Source organism: Mesoplodon bidens (assembly GCF_964165515.1).
Source record: "Mesoplodon bidens genome assembly, chromosome: 6".
NCBI lineage: Eukaryota > Metazoa > Chordata > Mammalia > Artiodactyla > Ziphiidae > Mesoplodon > Mesoplodon bidens.
In genome coordinates this window covers 78,075,045-78,095,790 of record NC_138162.1, presented here as the reverse complement: position 1 = coordinate 78,095,790, position 20,746 = coordinate 78,075,045, and the positions used below count along the sequence as shown (strand labels likewise).

Below are 20,746 nucleotides of genomic sequence, written 5' to 3'. Positions count from 1 at the left end.
GATCTGAGGCACAAAATAGGATAAAGATCGAATCTCTTACCATTTAACTTGTCAAAAGATAAAGAAGACAGAGGGAGGAAAGGGGACATTCTCTTCAGCCCATCTATAAACCAGATTTATATATCACCTTTTTATTAAAAACTAACAAATCAGGGGAGGGATAAATTAGGAGTTTGGGATTAAAACATACACACTACTATATATAAAACAGATAACCAACAAGGACCTACTGTATAACACAGGGAATAGTCAATATCTTGTAATAACCTATAAGGAAGAGAATATAAAAAAAGAGTATATATATTTATATATATGTATAACAGAATCACCTTACTGTAAACCTGAAACTCACACAACATTGTAAATCAACTTTTTTCTTTTTTTTTTTTTGCAGTACGCAGGCCTCTCACTGTTGTGGCCTCTTCCGTTGCGGAGCACAGGCTCCGGACGTGCAGGCCCAGCGGCCATGGCTCACGGGCCCAGCCGCTCCGCGGCATGTGGGATCTTCCTGGACCGGGGCACGAACCCGCGTCCCCTGCATCGGCAGGCGGACTCTCAACCACTGCGCCACCAGGGAAGCCCTCAATAAAATTTTTTAAAAATTAAAATAAAAACAAATAAATCAAAATGACTTCAAAAAGAAAATACTCATTAAGTTTCATAAAGTTATATGTAAAAGCAGCAGCTCTTAGAATCAAGTCACTTCTCAGTCTGTATTAACTTGTAGGCTAGCAAACTATAATTTCTCAAGCTTACTCATATAGAAAAGTACCAAGAATCACAGAGCAGTTGAGAAACTGAGGCCCTTCAGAGAAACAATACCTTATGTGACAGGTAGGACTTAGGGTGGCATCCACACTCAAGCAGGTGATTATAAAGTCAAAGGACTGATTTCTATAGTTCTGAACACGAATTATAGAAAGCAGTCCCTCAGTAATGATGATGATATGAGTAAATTATAACTACTGCCACTAAATTGCCATTGCAACCCCAGGAGGCATCTATGCCTTTTGTTTGCTGGCACTCAGCTTCCCCTAGTCCCAGAGACCAGAAGCCCCCAATCCCCTTGCCAACAGGGTACCAATGAGGTGCAAGTATTTGTTTAAGATCTAAAAGGATGAAGGGAAGCAAATGCCATTTGTTTTCATTTTCCTGTAGCAGCAGTCAGAGGCAGAAACTGATTTCCCAGACCTGAGCTTTGCAGCTGCCTCCAAGCTCCCTACCATTTTAGCCTCCTCTGGGCTACAGAGGCTGGGATGGTAAAAGGGTTTTTTGGAGGTCCTGGCTCAGGGCAGCAGCAGCTTTCTAACTTTCTAGGGGGCAAGTCAGAGACTAGCAATGGGCCCTTTTGCTCTGTAGGCACCTAATTCTCTCCATTAAATTTCATTTTCCTTGAACTAGCTAGAACGATGTCTGTTTTTTTCACTGAATCCTGACCCAGAGGGTTTGTAATGTTCATTTCACAGCTGAGAAAACTGAACCTGAGAAAAGTAAATTGCCTAAGGCCAAGCAAGTAAGTGTCAGGACAAGAAGAATTCACACCCAGGTCTGCCTGACTTCAACATCACAAAATCAAAGTTAAACACACAGAGTGAAAGGTAAGCCTATCTCCAACCCATGACCCAGCAATTCTACTCCTAGGAATTTACACAAGAGAAATGGGTGTGTAAGCCCAAAGAACAAACTATAGGTGATTTTCATAGCAGCTTCATCCATAATAGAAACAAAACAAAAACCTGACAACCCAAATATCCGTCAACAAAAGAATGGATAAACAAACTGGTAAATTCATACAAATGGAGTATTTACTACTCAGCAATAAAAAAAAAGAACTACTGAATTGTATAACAACACAAAGGTTACTGAGGAAAGAAACCAGACACCAAATGCTGATTTCATTTACACAGATCCTCTCAAGGTGAAGCAAGACTATAGGATGGTGAGAGATGTCAGAAGAGAGGTTCCCTTGTGGGTGGGGTGGTGAACAGTCAGAAAAGTGACAAGAGAGAGCCTTCTGGAGTGATGGCAAGTTCTATTTTTTGATCTAGGTGGTAATCACACAGGTGAATACATTCACGTAAAAGTTCATCTGGCTCTGCAACTGGATAGTGGTGGTGGCTGCAATTAATTGCCACAATTAAATGCCACTGAGTGCACACTTAGAATGGTTAAAATAAGGTTGGGAGGGAGGGAGACGCAGGAGGGAGGGGATGGGGGATATATGTACGCGTATAGCTGATTCACTTTGTTATACAGCAGAAACCAACACACCATTGTAAGGCAATTATACTCCAATAAAGGTGTTAAAAAAAAAAAGAATGGTTAAAATAGTGGATCTTATTGCGTTTTACTACAATAAAAAAAATCAAGCTCTCCACTTGAGAGTTGTACATTTTACTGTCTGTAAATTATACTTCAATTTAAAAAATAAAAATAATAATATAGAAAAAGCTCCATTGTGAGTAAGCAGGCTTTGGAGGACAGACCCAGGACACCAGTGTTTCCACAGGAAAATTTTTCTCAGCTTCAGGCAAATGTTTTTCACCTCAGTTCTTTGGTTAATTGAATCTACCTTTCCTGCCTCTTCCTGACCCTTGAGTAAAGACATCTGCAAACTGTGCGCTTAAGCAGTATAAGCAGACCAAATACTTCTCCCAGACCTTTGATTAAAATCCGAATTAGGTTCTGCTAGAAAGAAGACCACCAATATTCAAAATGAACTCCTTGCCTCTTCATTTCAATGTGTCGCCACTTGACTGTTTTTAGACACTTAACAATAATGCCAGAAGGAAAAGCACGAATGTTTCCAGTTCCATTTCTGGAAAATTTCAATGGCTGTCTGAGATGCCACAAATCTCTCTCCCCTCTTAAAACTCACCCAGACACTAAACAGATCGGGCCAAGGCAGGCGAAGTGCTCTCCCTGAAGTTAGGCAGAAAAACTTTGATGTGCCTGAGGTAACCCTGAAACATGGCTGCTGGCGAGTGACTTCGCATCAGTCAGTGATGTGAATGAGGCCTTGCGACAGTCACCAGGAAGCTCGTCTTCGGCGCATTTGTGAAGAACAAATCAGAAAGGGTTCCCAGTGGCAGGCCTGCCTTACCTTCCGTGCTCGTGCTACGGGCAATGCGGTCCCTGGGAGAGGAGTCCATGGGGAAAGGAGGGGTGCCGGAGGCTCCCAGGATGCAGCTTTTACTAGGAAGGATGGAGGGAAAGAGGAAGGAGAACGATTCTCAGGAAGCCCTGGGAGATGGTTGCAGTTGCTGGCTTGGGGCTGCAGAGTGAGGAAGAGAATTCAGCACCCACTGAGCTGGTACATTATTTAAGCTGCAACTGAATAATAGATCTTTCCACCACTTCATGGGCTAACCAAGACAGCCACTCTTTGGAAACTGCTTTGCAGAGAGAATGCATTGGCTCTCTTCTTAAAAGAGAAAACAGAAAGAAAACACACACGCAAGTTGTTTAAGGAGTGTGGAAGCACTTAAAGATGGCATGAACCAACAGAAATTACCCAGAATGTTCTCTAGGCTTTATACCAAACACTCAGAATCTTAAGCACTGTAAAAGACTTCAGAGTTGATCAAATATAATTATTCATTTCCCTATAAAGAAACTGAGAACTAGAATTACACGCCTTAGCTAGAGTCACCAAGCTAATCCGTAGAATAGCTTATGCACCATTAAAGAAAGGGTGTGTATAAAATTCTACACCTTTTTTTTTCTTATGGACAAACTATCATCCACTCACTGTATCAATGTCAGGAATCCACTTTTCTAAGTTCTCGATGTCTTCAATTCTTACTAGTTTATGCAACAAGCCTTCTAATCAAGTCGGTACAAAGTGGTCAACACTTAGTGCATGTGCTTGGTGCCCTGTCAGCTTCTGGGGTGACCAAGATGACTCAGACCAGGGAGGGGCTCACGGCTGACGGGAAATGACTGGCATGTGGCAGATGTGATAAGGGCTCGAATAAACACTGGCATGTGCACGCTAACCTGTCACAGGCCAGGAGGCAACTGATTCAGCCTGAGTGAAAAAGGGTAAGGGAGGAACTGGACTTCTAAAAATGAGCTCATCAGGAAGTTTCTTCTAAACTATTCATTCTTTTCAAAAGCAGAAATGATGAGTTTTGTTGTTTTTATTTTACAGATGGGTTTTTTTAAATTGTTACTTTTATTTATTTATTTCTGGCTGCATTGGGTCTTCGTTGCTGTGTGCGGTCTTTCTCTAGCTGCGGGGAGCGGAGGCTACTCTTCGTTGCAGTGCTTCTCATTGCAGCGGCTTCTCTTGTTGCAGAGCACGGGCTCTAGGGCTCAGTAGTTGTGGCTCGTGGGCAGGTTCAGTAGTTACGGCGCACAGGCCTAGTTGCTCCACGGCATGTGGGATCTTCCCAGATCAGGGCTCGAACCCGTGTCCCTTGCATTGGCAGGTGGATTATTAACCACTGAGCCACCAGGGAAGTCCGGATGAGTTTCGCTAATACTAACTCCTTCAGAGAATTTCATTCTGCTTTACTAGATATATTTAGCAACAGCCTTCCTAGGATTGAGAACGGGCTACTTGCCTCGCACAGCTACATCACCCCTCCTCCCTGTCACCCAGGCTCCCAGGTGCTCCGGGCAAGAGGAGGCAGAGAAGGAACCCCACAGCCTAGGACTTGGAACACTTCCCTTATAAGAAATGGCTCTCAGCGAATGGAAACAAACAGCTACACTTGGAACATTATTTCCTCCTCCGAAGAACAAAGCTCCAAGAAGCTACAAGTCTTAGAAGAGGAGTTCAGTAAATCCTACTGATGACTAGAATGCATTATTTCCCCGGTTCACCTTCAACTAAGTGACAACGTCTAGAGTATCTGCAGTGTTCTCTCATCTCTATCAAAGGTTTTTCTAACACACACAGTGGCAAAGATACAGCTGGATTCTGGGATTCTCTGGCTCTCCAGTGGTTAGGACTCCAGGCTTCCACTGCAGGGGAGCCAGGGTCCAAAGATCCTACAAGCAGCATGGCACGGCACCGCTCCCCCGCAGAAGAAAAGAAAAAAAAAAGATACAACTGGATTCTAATCATTATCTATTAATTACGGCCTAATAACTCTTACCGACCAGCAAGCTATCCCAATAATTCTCTCCCACAATGTATTACATATATTCTCCCTAAATGACTCTGACTTGTCACTAACTATATTGTCACTAACTATAAATATATAGCTCTATATTTAGTCCCATGTTTATATAGGCTGTCTGTCAAATGAAGCATACTATAATTAGTTTTCGAAGATGATGTCACTTTCTCTTGTGAACATAATGTATATATTCCATATGGCTGAGTAAAGTCTACAATACAAATAATAATTATCATATTAACTCTGAAATCCATGTTTACATATGCATATGGGTAAAATTCAGGAAACATTTGTATTCAAGGATGTGACATGAAGTCTTTGCCATAATTAATGGTATAATTTGAAATTCTGGGGTCAGTAGAGCTTCCTGTGTAACACGCAACAAATATTTTACTCTCAAAGGATCTATCAAGAGTCTTTCACCACTACTACCATTCCTGCCACCCTCCAAACTCTCCAACCCCTCAACACTCATACACAATGATGGGGGAAGAGAAACACAAGTAGAACCTATAATCTATGAATATTCTAATCAGGCTAAATATTTAGTTTGAAAGTTAAAATAAACATTCATGATTACTGGAATTTATACTGCTATGGTTTGCAACACACAATGGTGTATAAGTGACTAAGAAAAGCTGCATTATGTTTTTTAAGGTTAAAGACCTGATTTAACTTTAACCATCTGGCAGAGGTACTAAACAAATAACTGTACTGATTTTAAATGACTAAAGTTACTAATTGAAGGCCTAGCACTTCTCATAAAGAGTGTGCACGCACACACAATTAGGGATTTTGCTGACTGAAGCAAAGTGTTTTCTACTGTGGTTTTATTCACCTATCCTGAACATGAACTTCAATTGCTCATTTCTCCAGGTCACGGCAGGGTTTCTTTTTTCCTACCTCAAGACTTCCAATTCCTACAACAATCCTTGTTAAAGCCTATTCTGCAGACCCAATGAAAGCTCCATTTTTAAAGAGTTAGATGCATTACATGTGAGGCTGCTCGGGTCTCTGTATTCTTAGGCGCTGACGGATGGTGACTGCGATACACTTGGTAACATGGTGATGTCCCCCAGGAGTGCCAAAGCATTTCCCCCCTTTTCACTCTATCCTATCACAAATGTCACACCAACAGACTTTAAAATTGCAGAATGGCTTGCGGGAAGCAAAGAGAGGAATGAGACTTAGGGAAGACATTAAATCGCTTCACGAATACACTGTCTGCAGCAACAGAGAGAACTGGGTGGACAAGAGCAATACGTACACATTAAGACACAAAGTCCATCAAATTCAACTTTCCTGGCTTTTCTGGGCCATCCTGTGTCCGACTTTCCTGAAGGTGCAGTTGAGGTACACCTAGCGCTCCATACCTAAACGTCACACTCATATTTTAAGAGTATTTTCCAAATCTCAGATTTCAAGGGCCATCTTCACAGTTTTGGCCTTATTCTCATACCACTCATCCTGATAATTTACTATTTTTCTTAAATCGAACTCACCGTTTTATTTAATACTTATTTTTGTCTCATTCTAAGCAATCTATCCATGAAATAAATGAGTTTGGTGACCGGCTTTATGTTTTTTAGTCCTGAACTACAAGGGTCATGCACAGTAATTAAAGAATGGGCTACGTCCCTCCCTGTGCCACCTGTAAATCTGTCTGCACAGCACACTTAGGAAACAACACTGTTTTGAAGACAGCAAAAAAGGCAGAGAAAATGTTTAATTTAATAGGCATTTTTTCAATATGACAGCCCTGAGTCTCCCTTTTGAGTTCACAGGTTATCGAGACTGACACAGCTTTGGAAGATGGAGGCGCGAGCCCCCTTAAAAAACCCGAATGAGGGCTTCCCTGGTGGTGCAGTGGTTGAGAGTCCGCCTGCCGATGCAGGGGACACGGGTTTGTGCCCCGGTCCGGGAGGATCCCACATACCGCGGAGCAGCTGGGCCCGTGAGCCATGGCCGCTGAGTCTGCGCGTCCGGAGCCCGTGCTCCGCAACAGGAGAAGCCACAGCAGTGAGAGGCCTGCGTACCGCATAAAAAAAAAAAAAAAAAAAAAAAAAAAAAAAAACCCCGAATGAAACAGTCACCGTCATGGGAAGGCCCATGCAGGCCTGTCCAGGCTCTAGCAGTCAGACGCTAAGTTCCAAGAAGGGCATTTCCTAATCAAGCTGCAAAAGTGGAAGCAGGTACTTTCCAACTCAGAACTCTCTTCCTCACACGGTGCCATAGGCAGTGTACAAAGTTAATCGACTGCTTTCCTAGGTAACCTTCAAACCTGGAACTAGCTATTGCCAATACCGGATGTTAGGACTGAGTGGCTGATAACTTTTCTCCATTGCTGTTATACAGTTTTTGCAAAATTTTTAATGGGAATACCACCTCAGACCCTCATAAATTTGCTAGCTGTACGAGCTTTCTCTCACAAGGGTCGTCATAAAAATTCCTGTGGGGACGAAGTAGGTTCTAAATCGTTTTAGGGAACATTTCTTTTTTAACCTTAAAAAAGCCCATGTAGGGACTTCCCTGGTGGCACAGTGGTTAAGAATCCACCTGTCAGTGCAGGGGACACAGGTTCGAGCCCTTGTCTGGGAGGATCCCACATGCCGTGAAGCAAGTAAGCCCGTGCGCCACAACTACTGAGCCTCTGCTCTAGAGCCTGCATGCCACAACTACTGAGCCTGCGTACCACAACTACTGAAGTCCATGCGCCTAGAGCCTGTTCTCTGCAACAAGAGAAGCCACCACAATGAGAAGCCCATGCAGCCCAGTGAAGAATAGCCCCCACTTGCCGCAACCAGAGAAAGCCCGTGCATAGCAACGAAGATCCAACACAGCCAAAAATAAATAAATGAATACATAAATTTTTTAAAAAGCCCATGTAAAACATCGAAGTTTTTAACCCACTAAATAGGTGTTAAATCTGACCTCTGTCTGACTGTATGTTTCTGACCCTGCCCCTTGGATTTAGGATGAAGAAACAATTCAGTAAAACACGTGAGATAATCATTCTGCCGCACCCACCCAATTTTCAACGGAAAATGCCTCTCAATACCAAGGCTGGCTGGTCCAAGGCCATTCCAGCCAGCACTTGTTGGCCCCGATTACTGCTTAGAGCCTGATCAATAAGGCATTTTATAGGGTGTCAGCTCTCAACCTCGATAAGCTAATCTGCAGCCACAACTCCTCAATGGGATTTGTTTTAGGGTTTAGGCAAGGAATTCCCGGATGGCTCATATTCTTGGTAGAGGTATGTTGAAAGTTTCAGCGTGATTACTAACCCTTCCTGAGTCTTCACCCCATCAGCCCCTCCCATACCTCAGGCCACACCCCCGCCAAATCTGCATAGCTTTTAACTACGGAACATATGACAGTACACAGGACTACAGTGGCCCCGCCTAGTTTCAAAAACTTTTCTGTCTCCTAAAAAGAAAGCCTTCTTCAGGAGAGAAAACCTTGCTAAACTCAAAAGTCACTGTACGGCTTTTATCTCCCTCGGAATTCCCAGGAACTTCTCCAGCATAAGAGCAATGTCTGGCTGTGACCTTTTGTCAATGTACAAAGAATCAGATTAAAAGGTAAACAAATGTAGGCAGAAACCCTTGCAAATGGAACTCCCCAGGGGGTGATGCTAAAATATTTTGGGTCTTAAGCATATGAGAGCCCCCAAAAGAGTAATATTCCCTGTGTAGGGTGCGTGGGGTAGCCCTGTTTACTGGGAAACTGGTTCACTTCTTTATAGGAAAAGTCAAGTCATTAATACATTAGGGATTTCTGTGACTTTTTTTTTCTTTTTCTCAAAGTTCTCTTCCTGGCATTTAAAGCCTTTCAACAGAGTGTGAGCATCTCTTGCTCTTTCCCTCAGCAACTGCCCTAACATACCTGGCACCTCCTATCGGTCCTTAGTAACCCAGAGCCCAGCACTTAATAGAGTTTTCAGCACCTGTTTTGGTTCTTATTACAGTTGGCCCTCCATATCCAAGGATTCAACCAACTGTGGATCAAAAATATACAGGGAGGGAAAAATTCCAGAAAGTTCCAAAAAGCAAAACTTGAATTTGCCACACACCAGCAACTATTTACACAGCATTTACATTGTATTTACAACTATTTCCATAATATTTATATTGTATCCGGTACTGTAAGTAACCTAGAGAGGATTTAGAGTGTACAGGAGGGGCTTCCCTGGTGGCGCAGTGGTTGAGAGTCCACCTGCCGATGCAGGGGACGCGGGTTCGTGCCCCGGTCCGGGAAGATCCCACATGCCACGGAGCGGCTGGGCCCGTGAGCCATGGCCATTGAACAGGCGTCCGGAGCCTGTGCTCCGCAACGAGAGAGGCCACAACAGTGAGAGGCCCGCGTACCGCAAAAAAAAAAAAAAAAAAAAAAAACTAAAGTGTACAGGAGGATGCCCTTAGGTTATAGGAAAATACTACACCATTTTATATAAAGGGCTTTGAGCATCCTTGGATTTTGGTACCTGAGGGGGGTCCCAGAACCATTCTCCCCGCCATCCCGGGATACTGAGGGATGACTATACTAGCTACTGTCTACTTAGAATCCACTAGCCAGGCACCCTATGTCATTTCACTCAGTCCTCGTCTTAGAGACGCGTTATTAGCCCCATTTTCTAGGCTGGCTTACCCTGTGAGGTATCTGTTCAAATGGCAAACTTTCTTCCCAAAAAGAAACCCTGAAGGGAGTGTGCACAGAACAAACCCACACTTTGTTGCATTTCTGTATTGCAGAGTGTGCATCTGTATCGCATACTCCCTCCTTAAGCCGCAGGTATCCCAGCAGAGAGTTTGCAGGGTCTTAAAAAACATCTAAACTTTTCAGATCAAACAGACGACTCTTGACGGCAGAAGTTGAGTCTTGCTTATCTTGTACCCCACCTGCTCACAGTGGACCAGCACAAGTGGGCGCTCATTAAGTTATCAGCTGTGTGGTCCTGAAAAAGCTACAGCAGCAACTCAGGGGGAAAACAATCTCCCTTCATTAATCTCTGACAGCAGCTTTGAAAAAGCTCAAGAAACACCTCAAAAGCCACCGTTGCCTTAGTAAAGCACCCTCCTTCTCTCGTCTCCCAAGAGAGGGGAAACTACAGCATCCTGTTCATGCTTCTAATTGGAATGCATCAGAGTCTTAATTATTTGCATTCTTCCCCAACAAGACAGTATGGTAGAGGCACACTCTTAACATTTGTATTCCCCACACTGAAGCGAAGTTGTTCATGAAAATTTATTGAATAACCATATTTCATTCTCTCAGGCAAGATATTACATGGCATTTTGCCACAAATGCAATCACTACTAGTAACTCCTCACTTAAAATGAAAATGGTCCACTTCCAAGGTTTGCGTGTAGACTGTCTCTCCCAGGAATAATCCTGACACAGGTGGACCTGTTCTCCCAAGGTGACTGTCAACGCACCCAGCACAGACCACCTAGAGATCTGAGGAAAAGGGCCTCTTCTCTGCTGGGATTCCCCTAGCTGAGGGAGGGAGGGAGGGAGGGAGGAAGGAAGGAAGGGAGGGAGGGCAATAGGATGGGATTTGTCTACGCTGAGAACTGCAGGGAAACCACAACCATTACTCAGGCCAGACAGCTGCCAAGGAAGCAGCGCTGCCTAAGAACTGAAGCTAAAATAGAGGTGGGAGGCTGTATTCCTTTCCATTACTAAGCCCTGGAGTATTCACTCCCAAGTTCATCCACATTTCAAGAATGTTAAAACCCTGTAGTCAAAACCCTGATTATTTATAACTTAAAATAACCTACTGTGTAAAGCAGAAACTTTACAAATGAAGACACAAAAGAAAAGCAACTGGTGACAGGTAAGATAATACCAGAGTACACATCCATTCCCTACTGCAAATAACTTTTACTTATATTGCAGAGGCAACTGATTAAAAGGGAAAGAGAGGATTCTGGTCTCCAGAGAGTTGTCAGTTTGTCTCACGTACACACGCCTGTAATTTTGCATCAAGTAGAGTGCGGTCTGAAACACAGAAGGAAAACACAAAGGCATAGGGCAGGCGACACAACAGGAACAACGAGATGCCTCCGAAGTAGTAGCGATCCAAGACAGAGTTCAAGACAGTCTTCCCTACTCGCGACTTAACCTGAAATCCAAGTGACTTTAGAGAACAGAGAAAAGGGTCCAGAAGCCCTGGAGGCCACAAGCCACCACCTCTGTTCGGTGAAACCTAGTCCCTGCCCTCAACCCCACCTCCGGATGGGAGAATTCCAGCCACCTAATGAGCATCTGGGAAGCCCACCACGCGCTCCCATGCCCCGTCCTCACGACCCTTCTCCCAACCAAGCGGGACGCAAGAGGGCACTTACTCGGAGCCAACCTGACATCTCCCGCCGGGGTGGAAACCCGCGATCTCCTCGCACCGGCATCTTCGGGCGCGGGTCCCGCGTGGGCGCGCAGGTCCAGGACCCAGTTCCACCTCCTCCTCCTCCTCCGGGCGGCAGGTCAGTGCTCCGACCCGCAGCCGGGTTTTAGCCAGGTGCCGGCCCGCGGGAACCCACCCCTTTGTCCCTCCCCCCTCGGCGCGGCGTCGGCCCGCCCCCGGCCCGAGGCAGCGCCTCGGCGCCCGCCGCCTGGCCCGGGAAACTCTCAAATGGGCCGCTACCACCCCTGCGCGACCCGGGGGAGGGTTCGCCGGCGCCGCGCCCTCGAGGTCCCCGCAGAGGGCCGTGTCACGCGCGACTCCCGGCCGGGGACGAAGGAGGGCGGCAGCAGCAGGGGGACCCCGAGGACAGAGCGTCCCGCGGCCCCGACACCCAACCCCCCCACCGGCGGACCTGATGGTTCGCTCCGCGGCGAGCTCTGCGAGCAGCAGGTCCGGCTCCGGGCGCCCGCCGGGGGAGCTCTCCAAGTTTGCGTGTAGCAGCGAGCCCTGGGCGGCCTGTTTGTCCACGGGTTCTTCCCTCAAGGTCGCGTGCGCATCCTGTATGAACCCTTTCTGGAGAGGTTTGCAGAACCTCCTTCCGAGTTCTCTTCGAAAAGGAACCGAGAAGTTTTTTCTGTCCTGCCTAGAGGACACACACACACACACACACACACTACCCCTACGTTTAAAACACGACTTTTGAGAAAAATATACTCCAGGTTATCTCTTTGGCACATTTCCAATAACTCCAGTAAAGAGATTAAAACTCCTCTCCCCTCACCAGCTTTTCAAAGGCTTTCTTTAAAAAAGTAGGTCACAAATGCTTATCAGGCAGGATTCATCGAATTCAACTCAGTACATTTATTCGTTTTAGAGTCCTCTATGTATAAAGAATTGTGCACGATAAATAAACGTTTCCTTATTTTAAGGGCATGTAAATTATTTGGAGAATCAAAACAGGTACACTGATTACAAATATAATCTTGGATTTGAAATCTTAAGGAAACCATGTTGTAAGAGAAAAAAGTATGGCCCATCCTGCTCTTAAGTTGAAAAGCGAAACTCGGCCTAGACTCACAAGAAGGTAAAAGGTAAAAAGGTCTGATCTGACCAGCTGACAAGATACAGATGCCGGGCTCTCTCCCCGAAAAGTTGCTTCACTTCCTGCCTAATCAAAACAAGTTTGGCAGTTTATGTGGAAAAACAAGTACAGCAGATGCCTCTCTGAAAGTGTTAGGCTTCTGGCCTCCTTTGGAATGGCTAAGTGCCTGCCTCTGAATAAAAAGCACTGTGAGTAACATTTCCCATTTTCCTTCAAGTCTCCAGAATTAGACGTTTTGGCTGTATTCCTGATGTAAGGTGTCACTCTCCTGTTGAAAGAGCCATTTAAAAAAAATGTTTCCCAAATTAGGCGGTGTGGACAAATAATAACAATGGCAGCATTTGTGAACTGGTCACACCTTAGTGGCATGAGCTTACACCACTAAGCATTTAAAAAGGAACAAAGGAACCCAGAATGTAGCAATTATATCTGCTGAATTTCCTTTTTCTCTCTAGAGTTCCACTGTCCAATATGATAACCACTTGCCACATGTGAGTATCGAATACATTTAAATTTAAATTAACTAAAATTAGGGCTTCCCTGGTGGTGCAGTGGTTAAGAATCCGCCTGCGAACGCAGGGGACATGGGTTTGAGCCCTGGTCTGGGAAGACCCCACGTGCTGCGGAGCAACTAAGCCCCGTGCACCACAGCTACTGAGCCTGCGCTCTAGAGCCCGTGAGCCACAACTACTGAGCCCGTGTGCCACAACTGCTGAGGTCCACGCGCCTAGAGCCTGAGCTCCACGACAAGAGAAGCCACTGCAATGAGAAGCCCGCGCACCACAAGAAAGAAGAGCTCCCACTCGCCGCAAGTAGAGAAAGCCCGCACACAGCAACGAAGACCCAATGTAACCAAAAATAAATAAATAAAATAGATAAATTTATTTTAAAAAATTAACTAAAATTAAAGGAAACAAAAAATTCAGTTTCTTAGTCACATTAGTCACATTTCCAGTGCTCAATCAGTAGCCACATGTGGCTAGTGGTTACATTGGACAGTGTAGATATAGAATATTTCCATCATTGCAGAAAGTTCTATTGCATCACACTACTCCAAATGATGACATATTTTTACAGTAGAAATACAAATATTTTGGCACAATACATAGTTCTGACTCAGGTGTTGAAAAAAAGTGATTCAATTGATACAGTAGCATTGCTGGTGGCGGTATAAATCAATACAACTCTTTGGAAAAACAAGTTATAGTAGTACATATTTTACACATGTGGGCTTGCACATGTGAACCCCACTCCTAGAATTTTTTTCTCTGAAGAACTTCTATCCAAGAAGTAATTACCAAACACCTTCTGTCAAGTCAGAACCCCCTCATAAAAGACTTAGGCTCTATCCTCAGAGAGTTCAGTTTATTGTAATAGACAATCAGTAAATAATAAGAAACCACGTAAGTGTTGACATTCCTGGCAGACTCAGGGTAGTCTGGGGGCTTTCAGGAGAGGTGTTCCTCACCAGACTAGGGGTATGGAGTTTAGGGAAGGCTTTCCAGAAACGAGGTACTTACACATTCTAAAGGACACGTAGGAATGAGTGTGAGACAAAAAGAGGGGCAAGAGCTTTCCAGGTGAAGGCAATAAATAACAAGTGGAGAAACAAGGAAGGAAGACCATGGGCTTGCTCTTGAGATGCCAGGAAGTAAGGCTGTCCAGGCAAGCAGGGGCAGTGTTCTACTGTGACACAATAGAAGTGGAATTAGACTGGCATTTTATAAAGATCACTCTGTCAGCTTCTTGGAAGATGGATGAGTTGGGTGGGAGCTGTGGGGAGGGACATCAGTAAGAATGACAAGACCAGCACACACAAAAAAAAGGATTTTTGTGGGAATGCAGGTGAGAGATGATGTGGCTGTGAAGTTAGACAAAAGGAGCCACTTCAAGAGAAATTAAGGAAGTGTAATCAGCAGACTGGGTGCCTGCCTGATCAGATGTGAGGTAAGGAAGAGGGAAGCGAGCCTACGGTGACTCTTAGGTTTCTGGCTTAACTAAGTAGATGACGGTGCCTTTTGCCAAAATAGGAAACACAGGAGTGGGAGCAGATTTTGAGAGGGGCTTGAGGAAGGATGGTGAATTCGATTAAGGACTGATTGAGTTTTGAGGACTATGAGTTCTCCAGGTGGAGATGTTCAAGTATCTACTATATGCCAGGTATTGATGAGTGTTTGGGTAGAGAGATTTGAGGTGGAGGAAGAGATTTGGAAATCGCCAATGTATCAAGAAAGCTGAAGTCATGGGAGATAATGAGACTTTTCAGAGAAGTGATGAAGACTGAGGCAGGAGAAGAGTAAGGATAGAACCCATCCCTGGGAATGCCAATATTTAAGGGGCAAGCTTAGGTCCTCAGAATAGAGATAAAAGAGGAACTGCCAGAAGGGGAAGGAAAAAATCCTCTGGTGCAGGGTGTCCAAAAAGTCAAGAGAAGAATGAATTTCAAGAAGGGAAGAATAGCCAACATGGAACTTTGAGGAGCTCAACTAAGATAACAACAGAAGACATTCACCAGGAAGAGGACCACTGCTCATCCTGGCCAGCGCTCTTTCAATGGCAAGATGGGACTGGAGATTAGATGACAGAGGGTGACTGGGAGGTGGGACAGCACTTCACTGTATGCCTATTTATAACACAAGATGGAAACCATCAATGTCCAAGGATGGAGGGCTATTAAATTACAGCAAATCAACTTAATTGGCACAGCAAGCCATCATTTAAAATTATATAAAGAAGTCTGGGACTTCCCTGGCAGTCCAGTGGTTAAGACTCCACGCTTCCATTACAAGGGGCATGGGTTTGATCCTTGGTTGGGGAACTAAGATCCCACAAGCCATGCAGTGCAGCCAAAAAAAAAAAGTATCTATTCTGCTGATGGCAATAACCAAGAAATTACAAAAGAAAAGAAAAGAATTGGAAAGTATATGAGAACATGCTTTGATGAATGGATAGGATTGTGTTTTTCTTTTTAAATAGTAGTTATTAAAAAAATTGTAGTTACTGTTTGTGCAATAGATAATTTTTCAAAACTTGTCATTATGTATTACAGTGTAAGATCCTTAAATTATAGTCAGAAGACCTCAAATAAATGTAATAAACTTAACACTTTTGGGCTTCCCTGGTGGCGCAGTGGTTGAGAGTCCGCCTGCTGATGCAGGGGACGTGGGTTTGTGCCCCGGTCCCGGAGGATCCCACATGCCGCGGAGTGGCTGGGCCCGTGAGCCATGGCCGCTGGGCCTGCGCGTCCGGAGCCTGTGCTCCGCAACGGGAGAGGCCACAACAGTGAGAGGCCCACGTACCACACACACACACACACACACACACACACACACACACACACAAAGCAGGGGGCTTGCTCACAGCATGAAGAGAAAGACATGTAAACAAACAATGACAAGGCACAAGAATTGCTCAAGTACATGTACGACTGAAGTGCTGACAGTTAAAACTCTGCCTGAGGAAAGGGCACTTTTCAGGAGACAAGGCCCGGCATCCCCTTAGCTTTCCAAATCAAAGGACCATGCCAATAACTGTGCATATTCACTTAAAGGACTCCTTCTTCCACAAGCAGCCACCCACAGCCCCTAAAAGAACATCCAGGAGAGAGGCATTCAAAGTTTTGCTCTGCCCCTCATGGCTTCACATTTTGTTATTTAATGTTACACTTGCTCACTTTCAAAGTTTAACTCCACGTGCGTGCACCTAGGAATGGCCCTGTAAGCACACAGCGAGAAGGTGGCTGTCCACAAGCCAGGAAGAGGGCCCTCACTAAGAACCAAGTCTGCCAGCACCTTGATCTTGGACTTCTCAGCCACCAGAACTGTGAGAAGTAAATGTCTGTTGTTTAAGCCACCCTCTCTGTGGTGTTCTGTTATAGCAGCCTGAGCTAAGCCAGCCTCCACGTCCTACATGAGTGGACCCTGCTGCCTTCTCCAAGCACAGCTCAGGCTGCACACTCCCAACCTCACTTCCTGGAGCTACACTGGCCTTTCTTTGTAGTTGTCACTCTTGAGACCCTGCCAAGCTCATTCCTGCCCCAGAGGCTTTGTTGGAGCTTCTCTGCCTGGACCACAGAGCCAGCTCCTGCTTAGATGTCTCTTTCCATCTAAAGTAGGAAGCATCCCTTGAGGTGGCTATCAGGAAGCAATGCCCTCAGGAGAAAGCCAAGTCTAAATTAAAGCAAGGAGGTGGAGGCCAGCTGAGTGTTTCATTTACTGTGAATCAAGGGTTTCAGAGAGCCCAGTGCAGGGGTATGAAAGGGGGTGGGGGGGGTAACGGGTTTGTTTAGGGGAAGCGAAGACCAGAGAGGAACAACAGCAGGAAGGGAGAACAGCCCAAGAAAGGGCCCCCTCTTTTTTTTTTGGTATGCGGGCCTCTCACTGTTGTGGCCTCTCCCGTTGCGGAGCACAGGCTCTGGACGCGCAGGCTCACGGCCATGGCTCACGGGCCCAGCCGCTCCACGTCATGTGGGATCTTCCCGGACCGGGGCACGAACCCATGTTCCCTGCATCGGCAGGCGGACTCTCAACCACTGTGCCACCAGGGAAGCCCAGAGCCCCCTCTTTTTAAACATCATCATCGTCATCATCATTATTACCACTATTGGTAACATGTTAGCATTGCTGCTATCATCACTACAATGAAAAGGTGTCAGAGTAAGAGCAAAAAGGATGAAAAAACATCAGGAATCAGACTTAACAGGGAGAGAAAGTTCTCAGTTCTAAATGGATGCTGCCTTCTATTCACCTCTCCTCTCCCTGCCAGTGGCACAAACTCCAAACCCCAGCATCCCCCATACCCGCCCCGCCCTGTGTAAGAACTCCGCAATGGGTTCACCTGGCCACAAAGTTGTCAAAAGAATTAGCTGTGCAACTCAGAGTCAGCTGCATGGATTATAAGTCTGAGGAGGCCCCAGCCTGGCGTTACAGGGGGAGTTCTGGCTGGAAGGAGGTGGCTGTGGTCTGGGCTGACCTTGGGGTGCAAGGCTGTCAATGGGCAGGCTTCTAGGAGACTTACGGGGCTGGTCTGGGTGTGCTCAGGCTGGTAGGCAAGGCAAGGTGTACTCAGCCTGATTAACAGGGAATTGAGATAGAGCATAATCCAACTCCAAACCTGGAGATCCTAGAAGCACTTTCTGGGGTATGGTCTCATCTGGGCAGACCCTGCTAGAGAGAGCGCTCTGCCTGTGGGGGAACCCTCCCCTCCTGGCAAGGTGCCCTGGGTCCTAGAGGCACTGTGCTCTGTGTTTTGACATTTTTAAAAATTATTTTACTACTATTTACATTGCCGAATATATAAAATCCACTCTTCAGGGACAGGTGCTGCTTGTTAACCCTCCATTAAAAAACAAAAAAACCTGGATAGAAAGTAATTGATCAAATGCACATTGTGTGCCGCAAATCTTTCAAACACTATTTTAACTCATTTAATGCAAACCCTCCCATCGCCCCTGTATATTTGGCATTATTGCCCTACTTTAAGATGAGGAAACCAAACTTCCCGGAGGAAAGCAGCTTGCCCAAGGTCATCACCGATGGTGGGTAAGACTCCAGACCTATTGGACTCAAAGCCCATTCTCATCACTGCTCTCCGGCCCCTCCCCTCTACAGCAATAAAACAATTGCACACAGCTGGGGTAGAGGTAGGTCTTTGGTAGTTATTATTGTTGTTTTCTTTTTGGCTCCTTTTAACAGAACTTAAGAGGGGTTTTGCTGACACAACAACTGAACAAACAATGCTGGGGAATATTTGTGAAAATCTTCCTGTACAATATTAGAAAGGTAAATGCCGCAAATGTCGTTTGACTCCAGCTAGTGAGCCAGTAATTAGAATTCTCAATTCAAATATGATTCTGGTGCTAAGAATTCCAGTGGTCCCTCTCCCAGAATAAGTTCCTTAAGAAAAACACTTTAATAAGGTAATAATTTTCCTTTTTAAGGAAAAATGCCCTCATCTCCCATGCAAGGGAGGGAATCTAAGGTGAGAGAGGCCCAGGGGACTGTCCACGTGATACACAAGTCCTCCAGGGAGACCAGAGGGGACCCTGGCAACACATGAATTTCTTTTAAAAAATTATCACCAGAATCCTCTAGCCCTAAGAACTCAGTACCCTGATAGACACAGATTGAAATTGTTGAAGTGTCTCCTTAACTGTCAAAGAATCCTCAGACCTGAAAGGGGCCTTAGAAAAAAGCTGCAAACAGTTTTCCAGGGCAGCCATGCAAAACAGTGCAGGCCTCTTAAAACAAAGGAAGCTGGGCCTGGGAAAGGCACTTCCAAGAGGCATTCATTAAAGCTTGAAACATGGCGCGTAGCATTTGTTTCTATAAGAACAGCTTTCTAAATTTTCCTGATGATAAGAATCACCTGAGGCATCCCAGGTCCCTCCCTGAGATACTGATTCAGTGGATCTGAGAAGGGCCCTGGGGAAATTTACATTTTTAGCAGGTACCCACCAGGCTGAGTCTTATCATCAGGGAGTTTTAGGACATTCTGCTAAAGGGACATTGTTACAGTTCTCTGACCCAAGACAGGAAGGTTACCATTTTGAAAGGAGGTAAAACATTTCGAAGGTCAGAAAATAATTCTCTACTTGCAAAACATCTTTGGTTTACAAAAGAAAGGGTCTGATATTATAATCCTTTGGTATGCTGATTTGCATACGTATTTGTATATACACATATGTTTGGATTTCAGTTATTTTTAAATAAATGATACTTGTTTATTTGCACAAACCATACAGCAGATCACACAAAAAACAGTAAAATGCAACTAAAGTGTCATCATCCAGAGCAAACTACTGTTAATAATTGGATGAGCATCCTTCCAGGTACCTCCATGCACAGGTAAGCATATAGGTATCATACATAATGTTATACCCCTGGGACTATACTAGACACGCTCTTTTGCTACCTGTTATTTCCACATAGGAATATTGTTTGACTAATTTTTTCATGGCAATATAGATCTATATTATCATTTTTCTAGCTGCATAATATTTCATTTGTATGAATATACCATAATTTGCTGAATAAATACCTTAAATTTCTTTTAGAAACTGGTGTAGAGGACAAAGTAAAAATCAGATGGATGAAACTCCTAAGATTTTCCATAGACAGTGAGAAAACAAGTGGTTTGTAAGACTCAGGTACAATTCATAAGATGTGTATAGTGTACAGAACTTCCCTGGTGGTCCAGTGGGTAAGACTCCGTGCTCCCAATGCAGGGGGCCCAGGTTTGATCCCTGGGCAGGGAAGTAGATCCCACATGCATGCCGCAACTAAGAGTTCGCATGCTACAACTAAGAAGTCCGCATGCAACTAAGACATGGTGCAACCTAAATAAATAAATATATATATTTTAAAAAGATGTGTATAGTGTACATAGTATGTTAGTAACGTGTAAGACATGTTAAAAAACAAAATAAATGGAGTGTTTTTTATGTTAAATATAGATGAAAAGAATGAAACAAATAAGAATGTTACTTATAAATAGAAGGGTTCTGATGGAAGGACAAAGTAAATCATAAATATTCATATTGAATAAAATATTAATAAATGTAATAATGTCTAATTTACAATTGTATTCATTTAGATATAATATAAGATAATAATATATTTTTATAACTTTATATTATTGTTAATAATAAATATTCCCTATCTAATAAAATATTAATGATACATAATAGAGCCCAGCTCATGTTGCCTCCAGATTGACAGCTAAATCATCCTAAATTGATCACCCATTGGTGACACCCATTATGTCCAATTCTGGTCCCATGTATACTCTGCCCCAAAACGCAGACAAATTACTAGTGAGCTATAGCTACTGGCCAGGTATACTTGCCCTGCATCCCTCCGATGGAGCAAGCCTATGCTGGCTTCAGACACCTTTTATCTGCTAAGACCACTTGTTCAACCACAGGTCTGTTCTTTGTGACCACACCATCACTGGGGAAAGCTGACACCGCACAGAGACAGGACATATAAAGATTGCAAGCACAGGTTCCAGAGTATGGACTTTTCACCCTATTAATATCCTAACCTAACTATGTTAAAGTGTTCGAATCTTTTCCCCTTGCTTCTCACTGCATGTTTTCAAATTGAATAAATC

General features: G+C 44.5%; 1 protein-coding gene across 5 annotated transcripts in view; it reads right to left on the bottom strand.

The window, feature by feature from the left end:
- TJP2 (tight junction protein 2) overlaps nt 1–20,746 on the bottom strand; it is a 134,346-nt gene that overhangs the window by 74,006 nt on the left and 39,594 nt on the right. Inside the window, exon 1 of one of the 5 annotated variants that reach the window (XM_081238177.1) lies at nt 11,945–12,000. The exons of 2 other annotated variants lie outside the window; for them this stretch is intronic. Coding sequence is in view for 2 of the 3 variants with exons in the window: in XM_081238174.1 (XP_081094300.1) it covers nt 11,477–11,536 (60 nt within the window). In the remaining variant the exon portion in view is untranslated. Of the gene's footprint in view, nt 1–11,476; nt 11,621–11,944; nt 12,001–20,746 lie in introns of those variants that run through there. 2 more of the 5 variants (XM_081238174.1, XM_081238173.1) reach the window with 2 other exon arrangements.